This window comes from Manis javanica, chromosome 14 (assembly GCF_040802235.1).
Source record: "Manis javanica isolate MJ-LG chromosome 14, MJ_LKY, whole genome shotgun sequence".
In the NCBI taxonomy this organism is placed as follows: Eukaryota; Metazoa; Chordata; class Mammalia; order Pholidota; family Manidae; genus Manis; species Manis javanica.
Genome location: NC_133169.1, coordinates 79,685,134 through 79,704,348, shown reverse-complemented (window position 1 = coordinate 79,704,348; position 19,215 = coordinate 79,685,134). Strand labels below are relative to the sequence as shown.

At 52.0% G+C, this 19,215-nt stretch overlaps 1 protein-coding gene and 1 long non-coding RNA gene across 2 annotated transcripts in view; one reads left to right on the top strand and one right to left on the bottom strand.

The window, feature by feature from the left end:
* WNT3A (Wnt family member 3A) overlaps positions 1–2,974 on the bottom strand; it is a 35,278-nt gene extending 32,304 nt beyond the window's left edge. Inside the window, exon 1 of the mRNA XM_017663107.3 lies at positions 2,760–2,974. Coding sequence (XP_017518596.1) covers positions 2,760–2,830 — 71 coding nt within the window. The 5' untranslated portion in view covers positions 2,831–2,974. The remainder of the gene's footprint in view (positions 1–2,759) is intronic.
* On the top strand, positions 2,316–8,974 carry LOC140845965 (uncharacterized). Its single transcript, XR_012124935.1, has 3 exons — positions 2,316–2,812; positions 6,916–6,981; positions 7,108–8,974. It is a non-coding gene; the product is annotated as an uncharacterized lncRNA (long non-coding RNA).
* Positions 8,975–19,215: the final 10,241 nt, after the last annotated feature.

Below are 19,215 nucleotides of genomic sequence, written 5' to 3'. Positions count from 1 at the left end.
TGGTGAGGGTGCAGGGCACTGGTGCCATGTGGGGGAAGCCAGGCTGACCTCTAGAGTTACCATCAACACAGACACGGGAAGAGGGGGAGAGGCTGTTGCCTGTGGAGTACTGTTCTTGGGGATTTCAGGTGTCCCTTGGCCCTGACACCTGTCCTGTGTTCACCTGGGCCCTTCCGCTCAATTTGAATTCAAGAATCCAACCTAGAAAGGGGAGTTGGGGAGAGGGGCACTGCCTACTTGGGACTGTGTATGGGCCTCAGCCCATCACCTCTCGGGTCCCTTATACAGGTTCCCCACCTTTGTTCAGTACACGAGGAGCCCAGGACACATGCTTAGAGGTCCCTGCAGCTCTGACATCCAATCTTAGAACCAGCTCTCTGCTGCTTGGCCAGGACTTGCTTTGTACCTCGGGAACCGCGTGATGGTCACTACTGAGGTGCTGGGGAGCAGTGATCCTGCAGGTTCCCACCGCCGGCTTCGGGCAGCGCCATCCCTCTGCCCTTCCCCCCTCCCACTGAGCGCCGCACCGACTTCCCTAAAGACTCCCGAATTGTGCTGCTTCCTGATTGTTTCTCAGGTGAGGACACTTTCACTTTCAAATGCAAGGAGCCAAGAGCCGTGGGGGCAGGGGCTTCATTTTGGAGGGGGGAGATGAAGTAGATAACCAATTAGGTAGGTGACTGTGTGCAGGAGAGAAGTTACAGAGGGTCAAGAAGTTGCAGAGAGTCCCCGGGGTGGTGCAGGAGGGAGGGGGCGGGGGCAGGAGGAAGGAGGAGCTACCAGTGTGAAGCCCCACCAGGTAGGGTGCAGAAGCCAGAAAGCCTCCCTCTGCTATTGAGCCCACTGCTTCTCCACGAGCCCTCCTGTCTACCCAGCCTCTGTGCGCTGTGCGGAGACTGTCCCTTCCCTTGTCCAGCTGGCCCGGAGGCAGAGAGGAGGCAGGAGGGCAGATCAGTGCCAGGAGGCACCATGGGTCTGGTCCACCAGAGACGCTTCTGAAACAGAACAGAATGGGGTTCCATGGCACCCCCTTCCCTCTGAAGCGAAAGGGCTGTTTAGACACTGCTGGGGTGCGTGGCTAAGCCAGAGGAAGAGGCTAGGGCCAGACGCCCCTGCCCGCTCTCTTGGGCCTTGCGGGCTGCACAGAGTATGTGTGGTGCAGTCTGTACCCAGGTCCATTCAGATGGAACACACGTGGCCCAGGTGGGGAGAGTGGCATACATGGGTTGGGAGGGGGCAAGGCCAGGACCCTCAGGGCCAACGGGGCAGAGATCTCACGGGCGTGGGTGATCTCCGGAAGTTGGTGACAGGGCGCTTCTTTACGGGCGCAGCTCGGGGGCGAAGGCGCTTGCTCTTGCGCCCATGAATGCCGCGGCGGGTTCTAATGAGAAGCCTGCGCCGAGAGGGCGGTCGCGGGGCTCTCTCCTACAGCTCTCCTGGCTCCCCGCGGCCGGCAGCCCCGGCGTCAGGGTCCTCGCGTCCAAAGGCACGCGCGCAGCCCGCGCAGCAAGTCCACCGACGCTGCAGATGACGCGCGGGTGTGGGGCCGGGGCGCCGGGCTCGGAGCGGAGTGCGCGGACCGCCGCCCCGCCGCGTCTCCAAGTCCTTGCACCAACCCTGGCCTCCCTTCTGCCCAGCCCCGCCGGGCTGCGCCTGGACCCGCGTCCCTACTAGGGCGCCCTGCTCCCAAACCATCTCGAAGAGAAAAATTATTATCGGATTAGATGTACTGCTTGCTCAGTCTTCCCTTTCCCCTTGGCGTAATTATTATAATTCCAGGCAAGCTGCTGGAGAGGGCTCCTGGGTGTGCGCGGGCGCATGTGTGTGTGGAGGCTCCTCTCCAACTCCCGGGCTCATCCAGCGGCGCGTGGGCCCCTTGCGCCCGCACGCCCCCATCTGCTGCTCCTCAAATCTTGGGCTCCTCGGAGTGCCCTCACCCCGGGAGTCGGCGTGGGTGACCTTGGCCTGTGGGGGGTTCTGCCGAATTAGATGCCCCGGGGGTGTAATCCTGACCTCCCACCCCCAAGATAAGTAAGCCCTGGGAACCCTTCTCTTGGGTTTTCTGCCCTTCGTCCCCAGATTTGGGAGGGTCTCACCGGAATGTGCCAGTCGGGGGCAGAAGATAGAGCCTCGACCCTCTCAGAGGTGGATTTCCACCGCCTCTCACCCAAGTCCTCAAACCTGAAGCTTTCTCGCTCTTGATCTCAAAACAGCCCCCCTTGCCACCACGGACCAGGCAGAGAAGCCCTCGGGACACCCGGCCGGGACAGCGGCGGAGAGGGACCAGGCGATGCTGCCCGGTGCAGCCACTCCCGCCGGTCCGCTGTCTTTACGTAACTGCGCTGCCCGAGTTGTTGGGTCTTGTCTCCGACTTTGTTTTAAGGTGCGCGCGCTCAAAACGCAGTCCTTAAGGGCAGTCTCCGGCGGGGCTTGCTCTCCGCCGGGCTGCACCCGGCTGGCAGCCCGGCGAGGTGCCATCTGCGCGGACGCCCTTCCCGCCTCTCCACTGCCCGCTGCGCGCCCCTCCAGGCGCGGGGGCCCCTCCAGGCCAGGGGAGCAGTGTCCCCGGAAGCTCCACCACACGCATCCTAGCCCCAGCCCGATCAGGTCGAAAGTGGCCGCCAAGAAAAACAACCCGCCCGCCGCCCGCCGAGCCGGAGGGGCAGGGCGCGGGCTCCTGGCAACCGCGAGCCCTGCCCGAGGGGACGCCAGTTGGGGACGGCACGGGGACCGGGCGCACGCGAGGAAGGCTCACTCACCACCAGATCGGGTAGCTGCCCAGCGCCTGCTTCAGGCCGCAGAGGAATAAGAAGTATCCGAGCAGGGCCATCGCCGGGCGGGGAGCGCGGGCGCCGGGGCGGGCCAGGCCCTCTGAGCTGCGGGCGGCGGCGCGGGGCCCTACGGAGGCAGCGGGATGCGGGCTCCGAAGGCGGCGCTGCGCCAGGTGGGCCGGTGGCCGGGCTGAGGCCCCGGGCCCGGGGCTGCTCGGGACGGAGGGGGCGGGGCAGCGCCGCGGGGGGCGCCCGCCGGGGCCGGGGCGGGGCGGGGCCCTGGGAGCGGGCTCGGCGGCGGCGCTGGCCCCTCCCGTGGCCTCTGGGTGCGCGGGGTGCGCGGGCTCCCAGCGTTGCGCTGTGCGGGATGGGCGGCCAGCGCGGTCCTGGGCGGCGTGGTCGGCGGGCACTCACTTGCTCAGAACTCGCCAGCCGCACCCCCTCAGGACTCCTGGGCACGCCTGGGTGTGGAGCCTCGTGCGCGGCGCTCCCCCTTGGACGCGCTGCCCCGCTGTTGCTCCTGCTCTGTCGTGCGCTCTGTTCCTTGCCCTCGAGATGGCCAGGCTGCGACCCCCTTTCTCATTCCCTGGCCGGGGATCTGTTCGTCCTCTCACGGCGGACCGCGGGTCCCCTCCTGCGCTCGAGCCGCGCCTCGCTGCTCAGCTGGGAACCGGGCTGCCCGCGGAGAGCACTGGGAATGGGGGCCACCTACCCTGGGGACAGCAGCTGGGTGGGCGTCTAAGGTGAAGCCCTCTGCCTGAATGTCAGGGCTGGGAAGCAGTCGGGCTGTCTGGGCCCAGGTGTTAGGGCCCCCCACTTTATCCCCCACACCCCACCATGGAAGAGAACCCGCAGTCCCTGGAGATGAGGGTTTGGGGACAGTGTTGCCACTGGGATCTCCCACTCATGGCAGCCAGCCTCTTTGGCCAGAAGGGATTTCTGGCAGCCTGTGTAAGCCTTTGATGTAGCTGATGGAGAAAGAGACTTACCCAAGATCTCAGGAAACAGCTAGCCATCCCCAACTTGGTAGCCCACCCCAAGTTCCATTTGCATCTTGCTCTGTAGCCCAGGGAGACATCAGAGAGCTTTATTTGGATAGGGCAAGACCCACTTCTCCCCAGCTTCTCCCAGGTACAGGAGAGCCAACAAGAGGTGGGACATGGGAGAAAGTCAATGATGTGAGGTCAGCTGTCGTAGCAGGAGTTCACGCCACCATCTCGGACGGGGATGTAAGACTCCAGCCCCCTGTGGACGGCCGGCTCTCACCAAGCCACCTGTAGATTGCGGGGACAGGCCACAGGGTGGCACTGGCTGCTTCTTGAGACTGGGGCTCAGCGCCCCTCCAGGTCTGGCACTGGCTGGAGAACCAGAGGCAGGCCACGCCCTACCTCATGCTGCCCCACTGCTTGGTTTCCCCATCTGCTAAGGGGGCCCATGGGGTCCAATGGCCCCAGGGGTCACCCGGTGACTGTCAGGAGCCCCACCTAGGGCAAGCGGGAGCCACTCTCTCTCAAGGAAGTTGCCTTTCTTCCACAGTGCCTTTGGGATCCAGCTAAGTCTATGCATGCCCGGTCCCTCTAGCCCTCCTCTGAGTCACTGCATGCCCCCCAACCTCAGAGGGAAGGAGGGAAGGACTCTGGAATGAGGTGGGTGGGCAGGGAGCTGGCTTGTAGTCCTCTGGACTTCCCATCCCTCAGAGAAAATCCCACCCAATTATCGCATTACCGGGGGCCTGGGCTGTGGAGTGGAGGGGGTCCGAGCCCGAACTCCCGTCCCTGCCTCCCCAGATGTGGGGCCCGGGGATTAGAGCCACAGTGGGGAGTACCTCAGAGGCTACAGGCTCCACACACACAGAGGGCGGCGCAGGACAGAGCAGGTGGGTGCTGTGTCCTCAGGTCCCTCCCGGCCCTCTCCTGCCAGGCCCCTCTGGGTGCCCCTGCATCTTGCTTCTCCCTCCTCTGTGGTGCCAGGTGATGGGGAGTGGCAAGTGAGCTGGGTAGCCTCCCACAGTGCAGGGGGAGAGAGTGAGGGGTGAGGGCTCCCCGTTCTGGGGCCCTTCCTGAGGATGTGCAGTGGGGCGAGCTGCAGGGCAGCTGGTGGTGGGTGGCATAGGCTGGGGGCTTCAATTTTTCCTTCACCCCCTGTGACATTTGTGAGAGCCTGGCCCCCCACAGTCCATGTGAGTGCAGAGAGGAGAGTGGCAGGGAACCCAGAAGGTGGCCAGACCTCAGGGGCAGGCTGGTGCGGTGGCATTGCCACCTGAGTCTGATGGCAGAGCTGCCAGCACTCCAGGGATCCTGCAAGGCTCAGCGGCGCTGATGGGGGAAAAGGCCCCATTTTGCTGGGCCATCCAAGCCCCAGAGTCTGCGTCCTGAGAGTCCAGGAGCCCGGGGGCAGGGTGGGATTCCTTCCTGTTCCCTGACTCTCAGCTGGAAATTCTGCACCCCGGGGCCTGTCTGCCTAGTGTCATGGTTCCCATGGTGGCCCCCTCCCTGTTGCCCACTGAAAGTGAGGGCACCTTCCTGGCAACGCCCTCTGCTGTCACGCAGGGGAAGTGTACCTGCTGTACCCATGGCCGGTCTGTTTAAACATCGCTTCCCTTTCTGGATGACCTGGAAGAAGGATGCATTGCTGCCCCACTGGAGGCTGCTGGAGACCCCTGCTGGCCCTGTTCCCCCCAGAATGAAGGAAACCAGGGGTCCCAGGGATCTGAGGCCCCAGCTGGGGGGCAGAGAGAAGACTAGGTGTGGAGTGAGGGGAGGCTAGAGGAGAGAGTGATTTGCTTTCCAAGGTGGCGAGCCCTCCTTCTGCGGTGGCATCGGAGTCCCTGTGTGGCAGGTGACAGGTCCCTTCTGTATTGGGTGGGAGGAGCCAGGATTCAGGCTAACTGCTGAATTGCCTGCTTCCTTTCCAAGGCAAACCTGGAAAGCCAAGAAGGGTCTGGGAGCCAGAGGACTGAAGGTCAGGGAGCCCATGGCTGTGGCCCACAGGGGCTGCCACAAAGCAGGACAGGGACTAGGGTCATAAGGGCAGCTTCTTCCTGTCTCCACATTTGGCCCTAAGACCCTTCAGGAGCTTCTTGACCCTCTGTGGGGGTCCTGGGGGCACCTGCTCCTCAGAGGTGGCATGCTGGCACTCAGGCTGATTTGGGTGACATTCAGTCCCCTTCCTTTGTGCCCTGCCCCAAAGAAATACCTAACCTCTAACCTTGACATTTTTAGGCATCTTCTGCTTAGCAAGCAATCAGGTCCAAACATGATAATTAGTAGCTCTTTAGGGAAAAAAAAATTACATAAGTAAAAAGAAAAAGATGGTATTTTTACATCACTGGCCCATGACTGCAGTTACCCAGCCCTGGGAAGCCTACCTGTGGGTGGGCAAAGGACATCCCACTTTCCACTCTACACCCATTTTTGCTGGTGCTTGCTTTTTGTCCTAGCTGCAGCCAGTCACCCAGCCAGTCACCAACACTATCACTCCCAAGCAAGAAGGTGCTGTCCTGGCAGGAAGGCAGCTACTGGGAGCCAGTAGGCATGTCTCCTGCAGGTGATGGTCCTAATGTCTCTCTGAGCTGTGGCACCCTGCGTGGGTGCCTCAGCACATGGTTTGAGAACCATGGTTCTAATGACCTGAAACACTGTTCCCTGCCACTGGGGGGCATCTAATCAGGCTGCAACATGGGTCATGTCTTTTCCCTACAAGGAATGTGCACATTCCTGTTCTGTCCAGCCCAGACTCCCTTGCTCTCCAGGAGGATCTCCCTGTAAGGGCCTGCTGTTGGGTCAGGTGACCTCTCCAAGGCCCTGTGGCCCCATGAGGACACCACACACTCTGGGTCCTGATCACACACAGCTCCAGGCGAGGGGGCTTGGGAGGCTTAGACACAAGGCTCACATGACCCCAGAGGGAGCAGGGGCAGGACCAGGACAGATTCCTTGCTTGTCCCGAGAGCAAGTCTGGATACTGGCGGTACAATGCAGCATTCCAAGACACATGGGAGGACCACACGTGGATGGACAGTGAGGGTGGGCGTGCCTGCAGACAGCCCATGCAGTCTGTGCACACTGAGAGCTGGGGGGAAGGTTCCAGAGTGACAGAGACCTCGTCTCTGGACCCATTCCCAAGGACCCTCCTTGCCTTTCAGGACATCTCCTCAGGGACCAGAAGCCCAGCTGTGCCTCCGGACATCACTGGGTAGCTGTCATCACAGGTTTGCTAGGGTCTACCCCTAAGCCAGATGAGTGTGTGCATCCAGGTGGGCAGCCCCAGCTCAATGTCTTTCTGTGTTGGACCCAAACCCCCATCCCTCACCCCAGGCTCTCCTCTCTCCATTTAGGACATGGTCACGTGGGAGGCATGGATGTCCTATTCTCCTTACAAGCTGCATTACTCTTGAGCCCATGCTCCTTGGATGGACTGAGGTGGCCTGGTGACGTGGGAATTGCCAGGGGAAGGACTGGATCCCAGAGTCACAGAAGCAGGGCCACCAAGTTCCAGCCCCCTAAGTAGGGCATGATGCATTCTGTCCACAGGAATGAGATGTGGGCATTGCCCTCACAGATCCCCGGGGACAAAGCTATGAATAAGTAGGGCCACTGGATGCTGGGATCTGTAGACTGAGAGCCTCAGAAACACAAGAAATCAGAATTTGGGGATAAAAGCCAGCACTGTGGATGCTGGAATCCTGGACTATCATCTGTGACCCTGGGGTTTCAGTAATCTGGGGGCTGGAATTCCTATAAAACGAGGGCGTGAGCCTAGCCTTTCTGTCTGACATGCCAAGTTCTCTTTGGAAGCCACCCAGTGGGGCCATTCGTGTTTGCATGGCCTCCTGCCCAAGTTCTGCTTCTGGGACAACACTGCCACCACGTGGGGACACTGGGGGAGGGGGCATGCATAGGACACCTGGGGTCCCCCATTTGCAGTCATCACTGGCCCCACTGTGGGTGGGACACACACCCCTACCTGGTCCTCAGAGTTCCCACCTCCTGAGGGCAGATGACCTTCCTGATAATGGAGGTTACCATAGTCTCTTCTGGTCTGTGTTTGGCATGGTGGGTGACCTGCTTGGTCCTGAGACCACTTGAGATGCAGTGTGGCCATCCTTGGGACATGAGTCAGAGCAAGGCCCTGAAGGGTCAAGAGTGAGATTTGTGGGATGGGCTTCAGAGAGTGAGGGTCGGGTCAGGTCTGGGTCTGGTCAGAGTCTGGATTAGGGTTAAGGTCAGGTCTATATTAGGGTGTAGCTTAGTTAGGTCTGGGTGGCTTCCAGGCCATGTCTTTGCAGTTGGCCCTAATTGCCTAGGCTCATGGCCTCTGACTCCATCCCATTAAGACTCCCCTGTCCTTTTGTGTACATTCTCCTTGGTGGTCTTCTAAGCCCTACCACTGTTGGTGGGGAAAGCACAGCTCTGCTGGTTGCTATTTCCTGGGCCCAGGAAGTGGGGTGTAGTTTTTTCATCGGGCTCTGTGCGATGAGCTGATGGGGCATGGGCCTAGGCTGGCCAGGGTACTCCATGGCCACTCCTTCCCTCTTTCTGTTCCCTGGCCCCAGTGAGACTCCAGGACATGTTTCTTATGAAGCCATCAGCTCCTCTGTAGGTTCATTCCTTCCTCCATGGCCATGAGGGCCTCCCTGCCAGCTTCCCTACCTGCTAACCCTCCAGGGTAGCTAATCCCTTCTGACCTCCTCTCAAGTCAGGAAATCGAGGCTCTCAGTTCCCCTTAACACCTGATGTAGGGTACCACCTCTCCTGCCTCAGAGGATGAGATAGATTCCCACCAGCCAAGCTGGTCCAGAAGATTCAACCAAGCATTTGTTCTCACCCTCCCCAGACTCAGCAACCATCTCTTTCTTAAATCTTCATCCTCTAGACTGGCATTTTTCTTTGTCTAGAAGCGAGATGCCATATGAAATGTTATTGCTTCTTTCAATTTCTGTTGCTAGTATGTGGAAATAACATTGATTTCAATACATTGATCTTGTATTCTTTGTAAACTCACTTTTTAGTTCTACTAGATTTCCTCCCATACATTCTATAGGATTTTCTACACAAGCAATTGTGTCATCTGTGAATAAAGACACTTTTACATCTCCCTCTGAGTTCTGGATACCTTTCATTTCTTTTTCTCACCTTATTGCACTGGCTAGAAACTCCAGAACAATGCTGAATAAATGTGTTGAGAGCTGATATCCTTACTTTGTTCTTGATATTAGGGGTAGGTGTGCAGTGATTCATTTAAGTATGAGGTATTCCATACATTCCCTTTATCATGCATTTGTTAAGAACTTTTTTCCAGATGTCAGAATTTGTCAACTGATTTTTCTCCATCTATTGAGACAATTGTATGGTTTTTATTTGTTAGTATACTGAATTATACTAACTGATGTTCAAATATCAAACCAATGTTGCATTCCTGGGAAAAATCTTGGTCTTGATGTATTGGTCTTTATATATTATTGAATTGGATATGCTAAAACTTAGTGAAGAATTTCTTTCTATGTTCATGAACATTGGTCTATATTTTCTTTTAATGTCTTTGAATTTGGTATCAAGATAATTCTGGCCCTGTGGGTTACTCATGAGTGCTCTTAACTCTTTAACTTTCTAGAAAAGTTTAGAGAATTATAATTATTTCTTTCTTGAATGTTTGCTAGAATTTATCAGTGAAGTCATCTGGACCAAAAATATTCTTAGGAAGAAGTTTTTTATAGGAAGGTTTGTAACTATACATTCAATTTCTTTTATAGATGCAGTGCTATTTTGGTTATCTATTTCTTGTTGAATGAGCTTTGGTAGACTTGTCTTTCAAGGAACTTGTTCATTTCATAGAAGTTGTTAAATGTATTGGCAAATAGATGTTAATAATATTCCTTTTTGTTTTTTAATATCTGTAGAGCTGTAACCTTTCTAATTCTTGATATTATTATTCTCTCTCCTTTCCTGATAAGCTGGGCTAAAGTGATCTTTCAAAGAGCCCATGATTTGACCTTGCCCGTGATCTCTTCTTCCTGAATTCCTGAGGATTTTGGACTTGCTTAATTTTCATTCACATGTAAACAAGGCAATTTCTCATAATACACCTGAGTCCTACTTTCAGGGACTCTAGTTATATATGAGTCTGCTGGAAGCTTTCCACAACTCACTGATCCTCTGCTCACATTTTTAATCTTTTCTTCCACATGATGTCTTGATGTCTTTTCATTCCCTAATTTCCTTTTCTGCCATGTCTGATTGGCCATCAGTCCCATCCAGTGCTTGTCATCTCAAATATTGTGGCCTTCAGCTTTAGAGGGGTGCTTACCTAAATACATTCCTTGTCTCTTATAACCTGTGCAGTCTTTCCTCTGGCTTAAGAATGTGTGAATCCCTACAATCACTGTGTCGATGTGCTTGTCTACTAACTTTCTCATTTTTGTCTATTTCCATTGCTTGATCGGTTTTCCTCCATGTTATAAGCCAGATTTTTCTGGTTACATGTGTGCCTGGTAATTTTTGACTGAATGTCAGACATTGTGTTTTACTTGACTTGACTGGACACTTTGGAATACTTATATTCTTTAGCTATACCCTGGTAAACAGTCAAAAGACTTGAGAACAGTTTGATTCTCGTGAGGCTTTCTTTTAAGCTTGTTTGGCAGGATTTGAACAGCATTTGGTCTAAGGCTAACTTTTCCTCAGTACGGAGGCCATGCCTTTCTGATGTCCTCTGAATTGTGAGTTTTTTCCATTCTGGCTGTTGGAAATGTAAACTATTGTCCACCTGTGTGATCTCAGGACTGTTTCTCTAATTCTTTGGGGTTATTCTTTCCCTGACTCTGAGTAATTCCATGGCATGCCTGTGCTGATCAGCGCTCTTGGACGACCTGAGAGAGCCCTCTGCAAATCTCGGGAGTTCTCTCCTTTTTGGTGCTCTTTCTGGTGAACACCAGCCAGTGTGGACTCCTAGACTCTTGACTCTGTCTCCTCAGCTCAGGAAGACCCCAGGCTTCCCTGGGCCCTCCACCCTGCTTTGATGTGGACTCTCCACAGACAGTTGGCTTGGCAATTGTAGAGTTTACCTTGCTTCCCCTCTTTTAGGGAATCATCGTCCTGCAGTTTGACAATTTGACAATCACTTTCATGGACCAATCTACCTTCGGTGTATCTTCTTTGGTGATATGTGTATTCAAATCTCTTAGCCATTAAAAAATACTTTTCATTTGAAAGTGTTGCATGGATCAATAGTTATTTTTTTATTGGTAAGTATTACTTTGGATGGGAGTACTAAAGTGTGGTTAACCGTTCACCTACTGAGTAATATTTTACTTGTTTGTGGTTTTTAGCTATTACAAATAAAGTGGGCCATTTACATTTAATGTCATTACTGATATGCTACCATTTTATTTTTTCTTCTCAGTTCTCTGTTTCTGTTCCTTTTTCTTACATGTATGTGGGTTACTCAAACATATTTTAGAATTCCATTTTGATTAATTTGCTGTGCTTCTGAGTATATCTCTTTGAAGGGATTTTTTTACTGGTTGGTTTGGGTATTACATTTTATGTATATAATATCACAGTGTGCTGGGGTACACATTTTATAAGTACAGTGTAGAAACCTTACATCCCTTTACCATATCTCATTTATAATAAAATTGCCTTAAACATTTCCTCTACAAACTTTGAGAAACACATCAAACAATGTTATAATTTTTGCTTAAACCATAAAACACAATTTAGAAAACTGAGGAGGAGGAAATTCCATTTTCTCTACCCACATTTTTGTTCTTTCTTCTTTCTTAATGTTCTATGATTCCTTCTGCTGTCATTTCCTTTCTGTTGTATGAACTTCCTTTAACCACCCTTCCAGGGTAAGTCTATCGGAGACACTCTCTTTGGGCTCCTTTCTCTAAGAATGACTTTATTTCCTCTTCATTATTGAAGAATTTTTCGTTGAATATAGAATTCTGGGCTGACAGTTCTTTTCTCTCAGCAATTGAAAAATGTGTCAGTTCCTTTTGGTTTCCATGGTTTCTGATGAGGAATCTGTTAAAATTATAATTTCTCCCCCTTATAAATAAGGTATTGCTTTCCAGATTTTTTTCTATGTTTCCAGAAGCTTGGCTATGATAGGTGCTGGTGTGCATTCTTTGGGTTTATCTTGCTTAGGTTTGCTTGGCTTCTCAAATCTACAGGTTTATGTCTTTTGCCAACTTTGGGGATTTTCTCAGCCTGGCCCTCTTTCTCCCCTCGTTCCAGGACTCAGGACACCAGCTCTTTGTTATCGTCCCACAGGGCTCTCAGGCTCTGCTTTTTTCTCACCCCCACCCCCCTATTTATTGCTGTTGTTCAAACTGGGTGTTTTTGGCTAGTCTAGCTTCAAGTTTGCTGCTTCCTTTCTCTGCCCTTTCCATTCTGCTGTTGAGCCCAGCATTGATTGCGTTTTTTGGTTCTAACATTTCCATTTAGTTCCTTTGCTTTTTGTTTTTGTTTTCTGGTTTTCTGTGTGTGTGTGTGTGTGTGTGTGTGTGTGTGTGTGTGTGTCTTTTCTTTCTTTTCATTTGGCTGTTTTTATATCTTCTATTTCTTGGCTGAGAATTTCCATTTTTCTTCTTTTTCGCATTTATTTCAACTGTATTTGTCATTGCGTCTTGAAGGATTCTTCTGGTGATTTCATTAAATTCCTTACCAGATAAGTTCAACCTCTGTGTCACCTTGGTGTCTATCTGTTGATTGTCATTCAGTTGCAGTTTTCCTGGTTCTTGGTACCACAAGCAGAGGGCATTACACTTAAGTCTGTTTTAGCAGGCCCTCTCTGACATCAGACTGTAGCAAAGGGAAGGTACTGTCCCACTGGTGCTGGTGGGGGAAGATATGGCTCCTTACCAGGCCCCTCTGCTTCCCACATGGCCTCCACCCCTACCCCAAGGGTGAAGTGGGGCTCATACTCCCTGGAAGGCGGTGTTTGTCATGGCTTTCATGTTAGGGGCCTTCCCTTACACCATCCTGGTGGCAGGAAAGTGTGTGAGGAAGAGGTCTAGGCCCCTGAGTTGATGGCAGGGTGTAGTGGGCATGTTTGTCTGACTGTATTAGGCAATTACTATCTAAAATGTCCTATCTTGTTAGGCTGCCTTTTCTCAGTCCTTTGGCTAAAGGGAGGCAGATTTTCTTGGGGCTTTTTGATATGCACCCCTTGCTGTCTCTGCATTTCTGGTCTTCCCAGCACCCAGGCTGGGATCTTTGAGACAAAAAGAAAACCAGGCCACTCACTGCTGCCTCTTTCCTGAGATCTGGGTCCTTAGGAAGCCTGTCTTCTCTTTACTTCTCATCTTCTTGTCTCCTTTGGTTCTTTGGGGACTAATTTCTTGTGCATGTCCCATGTTATCTCCTTAAGGAGTATGTCATGCCACCTCTGCTTCAGCTGGTGGGAGTCCAGTGGTCTTTACACTGAGATGGCATTGCCAGGTGTTTGCTCCTCTGGAGGCCCCAGCACATGAGTTGGGAAGGGCTGAAGGCAGCGCTGGTCTGGGTCAACCTGTGAGTTCAAGAAGATGGTGCAGAATGAGACTCAGAGCAAAAGGCACAGGTCCCAAAAACCTACCGTGAGCCATTTGAAGTTGCTCTCATTCCATGCTCTGGTGATGAGGCAGAACCTGCCACTCAGGGAAGCAGGACTGGATGGCGCACACCTGTATGTATGTCCTCCCCTGCAAACCCTGATATTAGCTCCCTACAGATACCAGAACCAGGGGCTGGATCGGTGACAGCTCTTTGTCCAGGGGACCAATCAAGGCAATGGACAGAGGCAAGTCAGAACATTCCAAGCATTCCTCCTATCTGCTGATAAAGCAGCGGATGAAGATCATCAGGGACACTCATAACAGAACTGCTGAGATCACACGCTACGGGGAGCCTCAAGCATCCTGGGGAGCAGCCAAGGTGAACTCTGGGCCTTGTGCTGTCAGCAGGGGTTTTGGTGGGGGTGGGGCAGGATGGGGGACTGGAGGGAGGGAGTGGCTAGCAAGTAACAGCTACTTAGGGTGCATCCTAGGGAGAAATGTCACCCAGGTGGCCTCACCTGCTAGAACCAGGCCAAGATGGGTATGGAAAGTAGTATCTGAGGAAACCTTGTGACTGAAGTTCAGCACAGGTGTGTTAGTTTTCTTTCTGTTGCCATGTGACAGATCAGCACAAGCTCAGTGCTTAACAAACTCAAGTGTCATCTCAGTCTGTAGACAGAGCCCTGGGCGTGTGTGGCTGGGTGTGCTGCTCAGGTGTCACCATATCAAAGTCAAGGGGTGGGAGGGCTGCCTCCTCACCAGGGGTGTGGGCCTGAGACAGAGCTGCCAAGCCCCCATGCATTGTTGACAGACCTGTGTCCTTGTGGTTCTAGGGCTGAGGCCCTCATTGCCTTGCTGTTATTGGTGGGGGTCTGCTCCCAGCAGCTAAGGGCTGTTCTCACGTCCTGGCCCCCCTGGCCTCCTAGCACTCCCATCTCTGTAACTCAGGGACAACTGGTCCTGCTTACAGGCTCCCCTGATTAGGTCAGGCCCACCTGTATACTCAGTCTTTCAAAGCCAACTGGTCAGTAATGGACCCCAAGGACTCAGGTTCAGCCCCTCTGAAGGGCTGGGGCTTCTGCAAGGTGTGCACCCTCGAGCCCTGCCTGCCACACACACTCTGGAAACCAATGTTGCTTGTCTATGTCAGTGACCATGGGCTTCCATCTCTTGTTTGGTAGGGTGCTGCCATGTGGTGGGGTGCTGTCAGTAACCTTGGTCTCTGGAAACCAGGGCTGGCTTTGCAATATGAGGATTTTCCAGGCAGTGAGAGTCTTCAAGACGTCCCCTATATGTTGTTTCTCTGACGCATGAATGACGCCTTTCCCCAGTTCCACCTTGACGTCCACAACCAATTCAATGCCTCTCAGTGTCCTGACCCTGCTGGTTCTCAGGCCTCCCATCTGAGCCCACAGCAGCCTTGAGGCACCTGGCTCTTTGCATCCTCCAGCTGTGCATGCTGTTGGGAGGTCTGAGAGCTCTCCCTGCAGGATGGGCAGGGCCTGTATGCTGCCGGAGGTCTCTGGTTCAAATACCGTCTCCCTCACTAGGCTTGTCTTGTAGGCTAATCTTGGTGCAGCAGACCTGCCCACTCAGTGTGATGACTCACCACTACCTTGGGCCTCGCTCACTCCCCACTGACCCCCAATGCCCCTCACACCCGACCCTGGGGCTGCTCAGAGCTCCCCCATCTCCCTCAGGGCCAGCCATGTGCCACTGTACCAGCGAAGCCCTCAGTCAGAAAGCGGCCTCCCCACCTGATACGTCTTCCCTGGGCTGTTTTACATGCATTGCTAGTGGCCTCTCTCATCTGTGTATCTACCTACCTACTCATCAATCTATGTGTTATCTGTCAATTGACCTGTCATCTATCAATTGTCTGTCTGTCTGATTTATTATCTGTTTCCTCATAGTAGAATGTAAGTTTCATAAGTGCAAAGTTTTGTCTACTCTGCTTGCTGCTGCATCTCCCATAACTAGACCAAGTTGCATGAAGAGTGGGATAAGCCAGCTGTGAGCATGCCTGGAGCAGCTCTGAGCAGAGCTCCCCACAGGGTGCATCTCGTGTCTGTGCTTCCAATGGGAGCAGTGCCAGCCACATTAGCTTTTGTGCTCTGAAAACAAGGCCAGATGACAACCAGGCACCTCAGTGTTCAGTTTAGCTAATTGTACTTAATTGTGACTTAGATGTAAGTAGACTCACGTGGCAGCTCTTAGGTGTTTGGGGTGGCCTGGTAGGTGGGGAGTATCTGCAGGAGGCCAGCCACCACATAGCCAAGACTCAGCCCTGGAGGGCCACATACTGGCTGCCAGAGCTTCCCCAAGCTACCTGCAGGAGGGCACATCTGTCTTGCCCTCCCACCTGTCTCTGGAAACCACGACACAGAGACAGGCCTTTGTAGATGGTTACAGGGACACATGTATGTGGTGTGGGGTCTGTTGTGGGCATTGGGGCAGCTGTGAGTAAGCTGGCAGGGGGCTGGCCTCAATCCTGGGAGGTGGGCCCTCTGTCATCTCCACTCCCTGCCTCTCTTGGATTCTTCCCCCCAAGGCCTCATTTCACCCAAATCTCCTCTTTCAAGGCTCTGTCTCCAAATACAGTCACAGTAGGAGGATCTGGGGGTGGGGCACCCACACATGAGTTTTTGGGGCTACAGTTCAGCCCTTGACAGCCTCCATGGACTCCACTGCCCCTCGATGGGCCTGCCATCCCCACCTGCTCTGGGCCTTGGCTTACCTGCCCTTCTCTTTTCTTCAAAAATCTTCCCCTGATGACTTTCTCCCAAGGCCTCATATCTTTTAATTCACTTAATACTATTTCAGTGAAGTCTTGGGGGGAAGAAGAAACTGATGCGAAGGTTGCACAGCCATCTTTAGCCAGAAATGCTCTCGTATCTCTAACCAGTTAAATTTTCCTGGAAGCATTATTTGAAAACACATCTCCACTGGGGATGTTTACAATGCCTGCAATCTCTTACTACAAATAATACTCACTGTCCAGAATGTTTGTGTCTCTACTAATTTTCCAGCATGAATGCTTAGACACTGAGTTAGAGTTTTGACAAGGTCAAAACTTTGGAGGAATTTTTCCAGATGGCCTACAGCACTGGCCACCACTTCCTTCTTATGCTTACAAAGGGCTTTCTCACCCCCAAGTCAACAGGAAATTCACCTACTTCATTTTCATTACTTTAAAGTTTCCTTAATCCCTCTGAAAACCAATTTCAGCAGAGCCAGGGCTGGAAGGAAGGTATTTCTTCTTCTTTTTCAAATGGCTCATCCACAGGCTTAGGATGGGAACCAGCACTTGGGAGGGACATGGACAGGGCAGGACTGGCTTCCAACCAGGCCCACGAGGTGCCGAGTGCGTCCTGACAGCCCCACTATCATGGCCAGGGGCCTCCCTCACTGACATCAGGAGGACACACTTTCCCCAGGCTAAGCTAGCTGGCCTCCAAGGAAGTCTGCCATCAGACTGTAGAGTCTGGTTTGAGCAAAGACCTAAGCTGCTCAGAGACATGCCTCTGCTTACAACAGAGGTCTGATCTCACACCATTTCAGAACTGTCTCTGTGAAGCTGTTCGCTTGGAAGCCCAGTGGGCAGGGGGCTAGATGGTGCCCATTGCACTGCATAAGCACACTCTGGCTGCCCAGAGGTCCAGCAGGAGTCAAGGGGCCTCACCAACTGCAGGAGTCTACACAGGCCTGCCAGCCACCCCTGGGCACAGAAACACATGGCTCTCTCAACCTGCACTTTCCAAATCCCACACAAAAGTTTCCTGATGGAGCAGCCTGCTTGAATCTGCAGGAGGAAGTCATTGCAAAGGCAGGTGCAATTTGTGGGAGTGTTGGGGGGGGCACACTGCAAAGGGCTGCTTCATGTGGACCCTGCTGCTGAGCCCAACAACTTCACCCTTTCCTGGCTTCAGAGGAGCCTGCAAAGGTTGGGGCAAGCTCCTAGCTGATGGGTCAGCCCCATGGAACGTGCTTAGAGACCAGCAAGCCTCCTTAGAGCAGGGGCACCTGATTGAACACATCAGTCACAGGGGCAGAGCTGACCCGGGGCCTGGAGGGGAGAGCAGAGAGCTTGGATGCAGGTTCTGAGCCCCACTGGCCCACCTGGGAGCCTGCAACCAGGCAGGGGTCCCAGTCACAGGGAGGGTGCTTCAGGGATGGGGCACAGCCTGGTGCCCGGCATACTCTCTGGGCGCAAGTCCATTTCCTCTGTAGAGTCTGGCCCGCATTCCAGGTGGAGATAGACTCTCAGCACCTACTGCCTACTGCCTCTCTCTGCATGGCCCTTGCCCACTCTCTGGCCCTGATACCATTCCTGCCAGCAGTGAACCAACCAAGGGAGGAAAAGGGGCACTCAGAAAACTGGTTTGGAGTAGATAATAGAAAAAAAATCCTTTCCCAAGTCAGGTATAGATTTCAAATTAGGGGATTAATTGTTTCTGATTTAATTAACAATTAAAATTTGAAAAGTGTTTTTCCAGGGAGAATTTCCAGTCCCTTTATGGTGTTGATTTTCCAGTTGAATTGCACTGTGGGCAAGAACACACCTGTAATGATTTTGATTCTTTCAAATTTGTTGAGGTTCATTTTATGCCCTAAGGTTCCATTCCATTGAGTTTCTGAACCCATTCCATGGGTTTCTGAAAAGAATGCATGTTGGGTGATGTCCATCAGACCCTCTTGGTCAGTGGGGCTGCCGATTTCTTCAGTGACCCTGCTGATATCTGCCTTGTGGTTCCCCCACCTGCTGACAGGTGTTGAGGTCCCCAGTGACAACTTTGGGTGTGTCTACATGCCCTTCTTGCTCTAAAAGTCTTCACTTCATGGATTTTGAGGCTCTGTTGTATAGTATGTACATGTTTGGAAAATACAATGAAAATGCAACATATCAAAATATGTGGGATGCAGCTAAAGGAGAGCTGAGAGGAAAATTTGTAGCACTGAATGCTTACATCAGCAAAGACAGCAGGTCTCAAGTTAATATTTAAAGTGCCTGCCACAAGAAAGGAGAAAAAGAGGAGCAAAATAAAGCCAAAGCAAGAAAAAAGGAAAAAATAATGAAGTTAAGAAACTGATGAAACTGAAAACAGAAAAACAAGAGAGAAATCAGTGAAACAAAAAAAGCTGGCTTTTTGAAGAAAGAGTCAGTAATATTTATAGACCTCTAGCAAAACTGAAAAAGAAAAGAAAACACAGGTCTCAAGATCAGAATTAAATAGGAGCCATCACTACAGACCTGGGACATTACAAGGCTAATAAAGGAATGCTACGAACAACTTTATGCTCATAAATCCAGCAACTTAGAAGACATGGACTAACTCCTCATAAACTATAGATGATCAAAATTCAACCATGATGAAACAAACAACCTGAATAGTTCTATAGCCATTTTAAAAATTGTGCAAATAAAAATACCCCCATGACCACATGGCTTCACTGGAGACTTCTAACAAACATTTAAAGAAGAAATAACACAAATTTTTCAGTTTCTTCTAGATAATAGAAGAGATGAGATCCCAACTCATGCTAGAAAACTGGTTATTATCCTGCATGATATCCAAATCAGGCAAAGATAGTACCAAAAAAAAAAAAAGGAGAAATCTACAGACTAATACCCTTTACAAACAGCAAAGCAAAAAAATTAGCAAATTGAGTCTGGTAATGCATCAAAGAACTATACGACATGGCTAAGTGGGATTCATCCCAGATGTGCAAGTCTGGGTCAATGTGTGAAAATCAATCAGTGTAATCCATCTCAACAGGTTAAAGAAGAAAATTATATGATTGTATTAATTGATATAGAAAAATCATCTGAAAAAATCCAACACCCATTTGTGACAAAGACTCAGCAAACTAGGAATTGAGGGAAACTTTCTCTACTGACAAAGA